Source organism: Dipteris shenzhenensis, chromosome 14 (assembly GCF_047967505.1).
Source record: "Dipteris shenzhenensis isolate YYH24624 ecotype China chromosome 14, Dip_SZ_1.0, whole genome shotgun sequence".
Taxonomy (NCBI): Eukaryota; Viridiplantae; Streptophyta; class Polypodiopsida; order Gleicheniales; family Dipteridaceae; genus Dipteris; species Dipteris shenzhenensis.
In genome coordinates, this window is record NC_141609.1 from 54,955,213 (window position 1) to 54,967,790 (window position 12,578).

The window sequence follows — 12,578 nt, forward strand, 5'->3', positions numbered from 1 at the left end:
GAGCTTGAGGAATAATGGTAGCTAAAGTAGGCACGGCTTATAGAGCCATCAAGGTGTCTATCATGTCATTAAGGAATCTCTCTCCCAACACCAATAAATTGGAATATTTGGTGCATTGCGTCTTGCAGATGAACTTGACCAGGTAATCAAATTCCGTAGGTCCCGGGTGGAGTGGCTTCTTTGGAGTAGGTAGCAGACCAGGTGTGTTGATGCTCAAAGCCATTGTGAATGGGTTCTCAAATTGTCGAATAATATTGTATTCATGCAAGAAGGTGTTTTGGAATTAAAACTCATTGTTTCTTTTTCACCCACATAGAGCAATAACTGAACTTTTGGTGTCAACCATCTGGGTGTTTTTTGTGGTGTGTGATTTCAGTGAGCCTATATTGTGGGCCTCTCAATGTATCGGTTTTAGTTGGTCCTCATCTTAAACTGAATAACTTGCAACCAAAGAACACATCTACTCGATGAGCGTGATTTTTATTTTGCCAAAAAAAGAAGAAACAAGCTCAATAGTGAGATCTGAATTGCTAAGCTGTGCTCAGATATTTCTTCTGTACATAAGTATCCAATGAACTCCTGTGTTAAGCAAGCTCCCGTTTCAGCCATTGAAGTATGCTTCTCTATATTTATTACAGTGATGCCTCCTCTAGCTCCACATAAATAAGCAGACATAATACACAAAAATATCAGGAGGTGACAAATTTATTACAGAGCCAGCCATGCTAGCTGTCGAGGTTGTCAATATGCACAGGTTGAATATTGTCAGCCACTGTAAAACCCCCGAGTACACGAGCAAAGAAAACCATCTCTTGCTCCAGTGTATACTTTATATTCTCAGCCTGCACAACAAAACGTAAGAATGTACCATTGAAAGGAAATTGTGGAAATGAGTGAAGGTCTCAAGCTTTTACACACCTTTCGAAAACCATGCTGCTCCCCTTCATATTCTATAAGTGCAACAGGAATATTTTTCTTCTTTACTGCATCATAGATAAGGCGAGCTTCCTTTGCTGGGACTACCTGCAAATTGAGTAATTCAATTGAGTCAAGCATGTGGATACATAATCATGCATAAACTTGTTTTCATTATGAAAAATCACATTGCAAAGTTTACCTTGTCTTCCAGGCCCTGGAATAATATAATAGGACAAGACAGCTTCTCCAGAAAATTTATTGGTGATCGATCGAAGATCACCTTATTATCAGTACCTGAGTACATTGTTGATACACACTGTTTTATAACTCCATCAGCTGTAAATTTCTTAAAACAGTATGAAGGTAAAAAATGTTCATTTAAAACAAGACCTGCATTTTCAGCTGCTTACCAACCAGGGATTCAATGTAATGTGATTCAAATTTATGAGTATCACCCACCAGGAGGAACAAATTACCAATCTGCATGACAATAATATTGGAGTGTAAACTCACTGAAGGCTCTCTGATGCTGCACAGGTAATATATCGAATTCCCCACACAATGAAGTACTGTTTTAGAGCATACAACTATGGAATCAATCAGCCGTACAACTATGGAACCAATTAGCCGTAGCACATCTACATTTTTAAAATTGCAATAGACTCATACAATGTATACTGGTGCATACTCTTTTCCCTACCTGAAGTCAAGGATGCTTTTGCCAGAACACATAAGGTGGTCAACCACACTGCTCCCTTGCCTTTCCATCAAGACTATGACAGCCTCTAGCTTTTACCCATTAATAAGGCATACATATCCTAATGACCCTGGCCATGGCTGAGGTTGACCACAATGCAAACTGTAAGAACAAATGCTTTTGTGCTGTATTGATATCAGGAGACCTTGAGAAACAGGGGTTACGTATGCATTGGTTTGTCAATCTAAGAAAGAAGTGAGTCATGGGAAGTCCACCTTGGAGTCTCGTAGCCTTACAAAGCATATTGACTCTGAAGCCTCCATCCATAGTGGCTTCATACCATATAAGTACATTGCCAATTTGCAGGTGTTGTTATCCTCTATGCTAGGATAAATGAGGGATACTTCAACACTTCGGCGATGGTGGAAAAGAAAAAAGGTGAAGTGACAAAAGATGAAGATTGGGAAGTCACAAGGGATGATTCCATATGAAGGCTTCCTTGCAGACCAATTCTTAGCCAATCTGACAATGTCATAACTGGATCCAGGGTTGGGAGCACTAAGCCATCATAAGGTCATCTTGAACTGCATCTCCCAAGAATTACTTCTACTCACATTTGGGGGGTTGGGATGATGAGGATCTAGCAACGGCAACATCTCCTTCTCAGAATATTTTCTTCTCATATGAGCTGTCTGAAGTGGAGGTAGGTTGCAAAGGTGCTCCTCTGCTTGGCCATAAGACTTGTCTGCTACTTGGGATGTGCTCTTTTGAATATTGTCATCACAAGGGAGGTGGCTGGGTCTTCTCCTGCTTCTTAGTCATGGCTCTTGCCTTGGAGGCACTTGCCCTTGTCACCAAAGCTACAGGCAAGGCTGGGTCAAAGTAATTGGCATGGTGGATGAAGCACCTGGTGTTCCAAGGATGAAGATTCCTTCAATGATAAGAGGTGACATCAGTGCAGTAGCTCTCAATTTGGGAAAACCTCAGGTCTAATAGTCCTTGGACTCAGGGCAATTTAAAAAAGGAGAAGCACTGTTGGGAATTGAACACATTGATTGATGATGCCCAATTCTTCAAAATTTCTAGTCCAGGATGGATGTCTCATCCATGGCTGCTAAGCAGGCTGGTGATTGCAGTAGCGTATACTTGCTGGAATGCATAAGATAGGAATTCAGAGTATTGGTTAAGGCCGTGTATAGGTTTGGAAATAACTTGGGACGATGGAAGAATAAACAATGAATGGTGAAACAAGACTTGGGTGGGAAGTGTCTACCAAGTAGTCAACCACCACAAATGGATAGTCGCTTGGGTTGCTGGAGCTTCTACGTCTTCGTGATGTACCAACATTCAATAGAGTCTTTGCCAGGGCACTCACAGAAATGTGCACCATTCAAGTTCCATGAATGAACAATTTTTGTGCTCGTAATGTCTATGTCAGATCCTCGTGAAATTGGATCTAAGAACTGAGGATGGATCTGTCTAATATAGCTTGCTGATTGGGGCACCCAAAAGAAAACAAAATTGGTCACACTTTGGGGGGCACAACGAGGGTGTGCGTGTGTGGATGGGTGTGGAGAGAGAGAGAGAGAGAGAGTTCTGAGAGATCCAAGGGACCTATAACCCTTGGACATAAAAAAATCAACAAACAAGTAAAAGTGTTCTTTGCAAACGTTACCCCGTATAAGGAAGCACCAGCCTTAAATGTATTCTTAAACACAAGTGCTGCCAATGTAGTATACCCTCCTGCTGAGCCTCCATCGATACAAATCTGTTCACTGTCCACCTTCCCGGAATCCACCTAGAGAATTGAGCACCACATTAGCACATCGTGGTCTTTATCTGCCCAAACTGATATAATGGATGAACTTCCAAACCATAATTTTCAATCCAGCCTTAGTATCAACATAATAGATCCAATTAAAACCTAATTCATTCACTTAAAAGAGTGTCAAAAGCATGCTTGTGAAAGAGTGATTTCCCATACCTCTTTCATTAAATTTTTGAAATTTTAAAAGCCCCACAAACTGATACTGACATTTAGAACAACAGAAACTTTAAAGTGCACATATACTTTCAGGAGATGGGGTCTACAAGAACTAAAATAAAGAATTTGACCCAGCATGGCGTTTAAATGAGGAGAAACCCATACCAAGATATTGAACCTTGGCATATTTATTTATTTCAGTTATACATGGTTGTCATAGAATAACATGTAGAGATTGGAACAGAGCTCTAGAAGTACTATCCAGGACAACCCAAGTGGAATCTCTTCACATTCAAGAGATTACAATATGATAAGCTTGTGTGTTATATAAAATGACCCATGAAAGATCCAAATCACAAGTGTCTCCAAAATCCTGGCACTATCCACAACTCCGCAAAGTATAAGCTGAAATTAGTCCTTCAATGACAAGTGATCAATCTCTCAAGAGAAAATGCTGCAGCCCATTTCCGATGTCCATAGAAAATGGAGAACCGGTCCTTCACGATGCTTGAAAAGCATTATGGATCTTCCAATACAGACGTAAGCACAACCAGAAATAATAAACATTATTGATTTTATCCACTACGTGCAATGGGCCAAAATACCTTTAGTAAGCTTAACATAAGATTAAGAGCAAACTGAATCTGTGAACGACCTTTCATATCGCTGCTTAATAATATCAACAACACTTCGTTTGCCACTTCGCTTTGGCCATCAATCTCTGGAAAAAGGAAGATGAGCTCCAACTTGCTACAAATGAGACGTATGACTCCCTTGCAGTCTGAATATCAACACTGCTTTCAAACTTACAAAATTACTGCATAAAATATGAGATCCTGACAGAGAAATAGACCCAAAACGACATAGGATATTGATCAAAAGACCTGACCTCTGCTCAGCCCGACCAGGCTTGTTGCAGCTCACAAGATAATGACTAAAGGACTCAAAATTCTGCCACAAAGATTAACTACAGCTATAGAAAGCTTGCCACACAGGAAAATAAGATGATTACCCACACAGGCTTACAAAGAGCTTGCTGCAGCCTGCCACAGAAGCACCTCTAGAAATATATCTCCACACAGGACTAGAAAAAGAGCAACAGTTGCTAAAGACTCGATAACCATGCCACTAAGAGCAGCAGACTCACGTAGTGACCTGCTCGTTTATAAGGAGAAGATGCATCACACCGAATCGGCGACTCCACGCCTTCACATGAGCTTCAATCCAAGAGTGTGCTTGTTACTAGCCACGAATTACCAGGGAACTCTCCAAAGGTCATGCAGCTCCACATGAACACCGGAACGTAGAGCTTTGCATGCTTCCACAACACATAGCTTTAGATTATTCAGCACTCTCAAACCTTAGAGGAGTATCCACCACCCCAACGAAGTTTAGACCAGCTAAAATACCAACATTTCCCCCATAAACTGAGTAAGGGATAAACTGCCAAAAGAAAAACACTGCTATCCATAAAGGACAGAAAGCCACTCCAACAAATTTACTGCAAAATAATCGTCCACACACGATTGAAGGGAAAAAAAAAGGGAAACTGAGATAAAGACCGAGGATGCTTCCACATAGGAACCCGAAACTATCATGAACTCAAAATCCTGCAAATTGATCATGGTGTATCAGATGTTTCTACAAAATTTCCTGCCTGTCCATCTTCAATTTTGCAAGCCTTTAGGCCTTATTCTTCATATCAAAAGCTTTCTTGTAACAATGTGCCTATCATGTCCACAGTGTCGCAGATTGGTAAACTCTTGCCATCTTTATCTTTCCTCTTTTCTTTCACAATGTAATCTGGTCCACCTCTTCCTGGCATGCTCATTTCTGCCCGTCTTTCTTCACTCAGAAGCATAGATACTACATCACGAAAATTCAATCTTAAAATTCTCACGATTTCAGAATATCTGGGTGGAAGACTGATCAGCAAAATTGCCTTGGCATCGCCATCTTCAACCTGTACTCTGAGAGCTTGGAGTTGCTTCACAATGGTTTGCATCCTGTTGAGATGTGTCCCTAGGGAATCTCAACCTCCCAAATAGAGCCCAAAAAGTTCCTATTTTAGTGTGATTTTTGAATTCCTGACCCTTGAGCCAAACAAAGCTCTAGGACTGTGTTAGAAATGTCCACATGGTGGAACAATTTGACTCCTAGAGCCCTTCCTAGAAGACCCAGGGCTTTCTCATTCTTCAAATTCCAAGCATCCTTTTTTCGAGCCCTTGGTGTGTTCTCTAATTCTGAGATGACCCCCAAGAGTCCTCCTCCATAAAGATAAGTCAGACAGAGAGTTGCGGAAGGGAAGTTCTTACCATCGAACTTCACAACAGAAGTTTCGGGTAGAACTGACTTGGAGACCACTCATCCATTGTGACTAACAGAGAGAGACCACAAACGCCTCGTAACCTGGCTCTGATACCACTTGTCTAAATGAGACATATAGCTCCCTGACAGTCCAAATATCAACACTCCGTTCTCTTACAAAAGTACTGCATAAAATACGAGAGCCTGACAGAGAAATGGACTCAAAATGACATATGACATTGATCAAAAGACTTCCTAAAAGTTCCGACCTTTGCTCAGGACCAGGCTTGTTGTAGCTCACAAGAGAATGACTAAAGGACTCAAAGTTCTACCACAAAGATTAACTATAGCTATAGAGAGCTTGCCCTCTAATTTGGCAATGGTGAATACTCCTCTAAGGTTTGAGAGTGCAATTCTTGTGGATAATCCTCTTTGTGGCAATGGGGGAAGAGTGTCCTTGCATTTGTTTCTTGTTTGACTTATATGCAAGGTGATGGAAAGAAGTTACTTTTTTTTTTTGGGGGGTGAAAATTTGAGTTGCTTTATATTACAGAATCACCATCCCAGAATGGGATGATGGAAAATACATCAAGAGAAATCTCAAAATAGGATAGATACACATCATGATCTATGTACTTGGTCTGCAAACAATCATAGAAGGATTGCTGCAGAGAGTACCTAAAGAAAGAAAAAAGTGAAAAAGTAGGATCACTAAAGACTCTATGATTTCTATCCTTCCATAGAGTCCAATAACGAACCCCAACAAAAGATAAATCAAAACCCTGTTTAGGTGGGTGTATCCCAAAAATCCAGAAAAACTTTCCAAAGGTATGATTTGGAAATCAAGTTCGTAAGCGCTGCCCAAGGAAACTGAAAAAATCACGAGTATGGGAGCAATGCCAAAGAAGATGGGACACAGACTCCCGTGGAGCTGAACATCTGCGACAAACAGCCGGAGCAATATTCCTGTGTGCCAAAAGTTGCCCAGATGGAGAAAATCCCAACAAAACTTGCCACAAGAAGATGAGATCTGCTGTCTGAGTGGAATTTTAGAAATCTAAATTTGTCTCGATCTCTTCCGCCACCACTTTTGCGCTATTCATTCGCCAAATCTGATTCAGCTTGTGAGAAACCCATGGTGGGGGCAAATTTCAAAAGCACTTTGTATAGTGAAGAGACACTAATATGTGACAACCGTAAAGGGCGTAAAGATGACCCTGGAGAAGAAAGAGTCCAGTCCTGAAGATGGTCTTGAAGTTCCAAAGGTGGAATGGGCTGAAAAGGCTGAAGCATGCCAGTAATAGTCTGCCAAATAGATCTGTAATGCATACCAAGAACTTTGCAGCAGCCAAAGGAAAAGGAAGGGAAAATCCATCATCCCAAATGACATCTGCAACAACTGAGTGGATCCCCTTGAAACTAAGAAAATAAGAGCATCTAGGATAGAAGTTACACATGCATGTAAAGTGATAGAATGATGCTTTTCGTGATCATGAAGGGATACCCCTTTATTAATGTCCCTTGAGAACCCTCAAGGTCCGAATTTCCACTTAGACCTACCTTAGCCTATGGCTCATGTACTATTACATAGTTTAGTAATACCATCAGTACCACTTGATCCAATCAAGATCCGAAGGCTCCAACATAAATACAAAAATATGTGTCACCACCAATTTGGCACATAATGTAATAAGTTTCTAATGTCTATCAATTAACAAATAATGTAATAATATTTTAATGTCTATTAATTAACAAAATAATCAGTTTTCCTTGTCATGACACTCCTCTTGCTTGGATGAGGAAAAGTCCTCTTCTAGAATGCCTCTTACCTCTTTCTCTTGCATACACTTTCTCTTTTTGCTTTTTAATTTGCATCATTTCTTTATAATCTGGTGGAAAATCTATAAAGAACTCTTCTTCCATCCATTGTGCATCATGGCTGGCTGGTTTTTTAACTTTTCAGAAACATATATCTCTTCTTTCCACATGTATTCTTCTCTTGATGGTACTTCATTTGTTTTGGAGTAAGAGCTTCAATCCTATCTACAAGTCAGGTTCCTCAGCATTGCCCAAAAATGCAGAAGCATCACCGCGGTATCTCTCACATGAAAGACATTCTTCATGCACTAGTGGCCTAGTACTCTCAATTCATAGGCTCGAGACCCTTCTTCTAGATACAAAGCTTATATATGCCTTTGTAAGACTAGAATATATCCAATCATACAAATTTATATTTTTTCTTGTTCTAAAGTACAAAAATCTACACTGAAAATAAAAGAGAAAACGAAAAGAGAAGAAAAAAGAGGAAACATAATTTTTTGAAAAACAAAAGGAAGACATACTTAGCAAGCAAAACAACACTTATGTCATCAGTGCCGAAGCATAAGCAAATATATTGGGTTTCTAAAGACCCGCGGAGTCTCTTGGGTTGCTGAAATCTGAAATGGACCATAAACTTCAGTGCTAGCTTAACAATCGTGCACTCACCTTCACTGATTTGATACTTCTTTTGTCAATATTGTTATAAACAAACTCTAGTATGGGTAAGAGTTATGGACATCTTGTACGTTGCTCATGAACGCAAGCTTGAAGTAAGGTAATTATGGTTTGATTGGGTATTTCAACTTTCAAGTTGACCATCTGCTCGAGGATGGAAGGTTGTAGTATTTCGTTTTGGTTCCAAGGTTTTCAAACAAGGCTGTCCAAAAGTTACTAATGGAAGTCATGACTAGTTGCTCCTGCAGCTCCCCGTTGTGACTAGCTCTTCCTCCCAGCTTGACCTCCCTTCAGCCATCTACCTCCTGCTTCCCCCTCAGCTCAGCACCCAACCTCTAGCTGGTATTTGCTGCAGCCTCTACATGCCTTGGAGGAACACAGTTTTTGCGACATTTTCTGGTTCCAACAAGCCGTACACAACTGGGCCATACATCCGTAAAACAGGCCTATGTTTTCTGCATTCAGCTCATCTGATTAGCTTTTACTGCTGCCAGTCTTGCGCCTCTTCTGCAGATTATTAAGGCCAGGAAAGAGTGGTACACTGGGCTGTACTGTACCGTCTAGTACCGTACACTTTGCTAACTGTAACCCGACTGGTGGCTCCTTCTGCACGTTCTCATTCCCAGCCTCATTTTTGAGGCTCTAACTCTACAAAGATCTTGGCTTTCCCAGTTTCCTCACCAAGGCAGCTCCAGCTATCCTAGTACACTCCTCCACGCTCTCCCCTCCACCACCCTCTTTGCACGCATACATGGGTTCCACCCTTCCAAATCACAGGCTAGGGATTGGATGCTTGCAGCCTTACCTTTGGACCTCACCTAGCACCTTACTGATATTCAACTTTTGGGAGACAAGGTTTCTTTCAGGTGGCTTTTGATATTCCCAAAGCTGCGAGCATAATGCTCAAGGCTAATTCATTAGTGCTTGGTTCCCAAAAGTTTTTTCTCACGCTCTTCTCTCTTGGATTCGACCTAGGAGAGGAGGGCACCGCCCTTCTCTGCCCTCGCAGCTCCCCCTCCGACGCTACTCTCCTGCCCTCCGCTCCTGCTCCCCGCCGACGCCTCAGCCTGCAGCTCCCGCTGCTGCCCCATGCCCCTCCACCCGCGCTGCTCCTCCCTCCTGCGCTGCTCCCTCTCCCTCCCGTGCTCCTCCCTCCTCCCACGCTGCGCTGCAGCTGCTGCAGCCCCGCCTGCTGCTGCAATTCCGCCCGCCGCTGCAGCTCCCTCCTCAGCCCGCAGCTCCCTTCTCCGCCCCTCCGCCCGGGTCTATGAGACCCAAACATCCGAGACCCTATCTTGTACCATCTGGAACTGTAATGGCACCTTATGGTCAGAACCAAGGAACTTCTCGGAATCCTATACAGGTCACGACATAGTCTTTTACACATAGACACATCAGAGTCTAGAGCGCCCACTACCAGTAGTCAGCGGGTATACATGGGAGTCTGCCTACAGAGATGAGACGAGGGCTACAGGAGGGGTTCGAGGGTCAGGAGGAGTTGCGGTCCTTTACAGATCCACAATTTTGGGGGCCATCTCAGTGGAGTAAAGAGATCCATACTCCAAGTTTCTCTGGATCCGGATTCGACACATGGATAGCCGGGATTTGTTTATTGCATTTTGCTACTTCCCCCCCCCCGAGACCTCTTACTTTGCCAGAGATACTCGAGGGGAGGATGAGACATCCCCATTCGCTGCTCTTTACCAGTCCATTGTTGACTTCTGTAGCCGTGGGGAAGTCCTCTTAGTTGGGGACTTCAATGTGAGGACAGGGGCTCGTCAGGCACCACTTCTCGACTTCAAGGATGATTCCACTCTACTGCCATACATTGACCTTGAGGAGGCAGGTATGCTATAAGTTTCAGCTGACAGACGAGGACTGCTCACATCTTATGGGTAGGCACTTTTAGACCTCGGCAGGATGCATGATCTTATTATCTATAATGGTCTTGACACATGGCCCACATCAGATGGCTTCACTTGCTTTCCGCATGGGGGAGGCTGCAGTGTTGTGGACTACATCATGGGATCCCCTGCCTTCACATCTCCAATCACTGACTTTACCGAACCACCTCTCCTCCCAGGGGCTGATCACACCTATCTTTTCTTTAGCATTTCTACCCCCCGCCGCACAACACTTTCTACCCTGTTGAGTTCTTACTCCACCTACCATGATACACGCTTTGATCGTGATCACTCACCTACTTACTTTGGCCGTTTGTACATACTTCTCGCATACATTGACTTTATACCCCTATTAGAGGATCATGCTGCCCTAGTCACTCGCTCACTACACGAGGCTGCTCTTCACGCCTTCCCCCATACCACCCGCTCCATCCGCCCACCACCACCTGGGACCGTACCCTATAATAGTTGGTACGATGATGAGTGTAAGGCTTTACGACGTCGGCTCAGATTCGAAACAAAAAACAACCTTCCGGGCGAACCAGAGACGCTACGCGAGTACTGTCGTCTGGTACGCAGGAAGAAACTGGACTTCGTGCGTCGGAACGAGGAGGAGCTACTAAACATTCTGTTCAGTAACAACTCTAAGGACTTATGGTGGAGATTTCTAGAGGGACGATCCCCCCCACCACTCACTGACACTCACGTGTGGACTGATTATGCACGTACGCTCTATGATATTCCAAATCAGCCAACCCCTAACCTATCACATGTGCCACGCAGAGCTACAACTAGGAGACATACCAGGACTGCACCCTTGGGGGGGCGACAACACTCTATTGCTGACCTCATGCCTCCACTTCCACAGCCCCATCCATCCTGATGTCCTACTGTTGTTGATGATGATGATGATGGTTATGATGATGTCGACGGTGATGCTGAGATTGATATATATATAGTCGAGATATGACTATGTTGTACTTAGGATTTAGTACTGTCATTTTGCATTTTTTGCATTCTGCATTGGTATGGATGCTCGTTTAGTAGCTCCATTGCCACAACTCATTGTATCAGGTTTCTCACAGTCTCATAGACCCATCGGTCTTCCGAAGACTTTAATAAACTTTCTTTCTTTCTTTCTTTCTCTAGACTCCTTTCATTGATTGAGGGAAGCAGGTGGCTCTTGCCTCATCAACTTCTCTGAGTGTAGGGATTTTATGCACTCCGGTGCTAGGCATCTTTCACAAAAGCTCTTTCTTAGCCTTGGTGGACTATGGTGAGTAGGAATTTTCTCCCTCTGGTGTGTTTCATTGCAATTCGCAGATAGCTAATCCGCAATCAATTTCATGGAGCGTTTACTGGTGGTTCCAAATTGGATGCTAGAGATTGCACAAAGTCAGGTAAATTACTGTCAGGTCAAACTTTTTGCCCAAAGTCAGGTCAAACTTTTTGGTCCCTTGCTTTGGGCACAACGGGGGGAACATGCATTTCAGTTTCAGATTCCTTTCTTCCCCTTTTGGTTAGACACAGTGTCATTATGCCCTCAAGAGCACAATGGATCATTTTATTGATTAGTGGGCACAAGGTTGGTCTTCTCAACCTTTATGCCCCTAACAACAAAGGAGACTGTGTCCTTTTCTGGAATTAACTTTTCTCTTGTCTCCACTAAAGAGTCATGGATTACTCGAGGTGACTTCAGCATGGTGGAGTTATGTTTAGATCAAAAGGGGGGAAGAGAATGTGACATTCATTCTCTGGAGACATGGCATCCCATTGTCTTTCAGTACACTGGCAGAGATGCTTGGAAAGATGATGCCTTTCACACTTTGCCACACTTGCTTTAGTTGTCCTGGTGGAATAGGAGGGTGCACATGCCCATCCATGTACGTACCGTATAGACAGATTCTATGTTGATGATTGGGCACTTGACAGAGGAGTTTCACTATGCATTGCATTAGGGGTCCACTTTGGATCATTTCCCAATGGTTCTTGTGATCTCTGAGCCTCATCAGAGGCACCACTCTACTAGTATCAAGATTTTTGATGCATTGTATGTAGAGGAGGCCCTTATAGAGGATGTTTGCCATGCACGAAGCCAGTCTACGTATCATGAATAAGGTCAAGAAGAGTGGGCTGCAAACGTCAAAGTAATTGCTTTGGACAAAGTCTTGTAAATTGTTCCAAATAAAGTGATGGGTATCCATTGGGAGATAAAATTTTCGCATCCTCCTTTTGGAATAAGATGAATCAGACCCTCTATAAGTGAATAGAA

General features: G+C 43.0%; 1 protein-coding gene across 2 annotated transcripts in view; it reads right to left on the bottom strand.

Moving 5' to 3' along the window:
• Window positions 1-454: 454 nt before the first annotated feature.
• Window positions 455-12,578, bottom strand: part of LOC147894839 (alpha/beta-Hydrolases superfamily protein) — a 170,523-nt gene continuing 158,399 nt past the window's right edge. For both annotated transcript variants that reach the window (XM_087384502.1, XM_087384501.1), the window contains exons 14-18: window positions 3,291-3,413; window positions 1,329-1,398; window positions 1,118-1,212; window positions 919-1,023; window positions 455-842 (exon numbers count right to left, since the gene is read on the bottom strand). In XM_087384502.1, coding sequence (XP_087240628.1) covers window positions 726-842; window positions 919-1,023; window positions 1,118-1,212; window positions 1,329-1,398; window positions 3,291-3,413 — 510 coding nt within the window. In that variant the 3' untranslated portion in view covers window positions 455-725. The remainder of the gene's footprint in view (window positions 843-918; window positions 1,024-1,117; window positions 1,213-1,328; window positions 1,399-3,290; window positions 3,414-12,578) is intronic.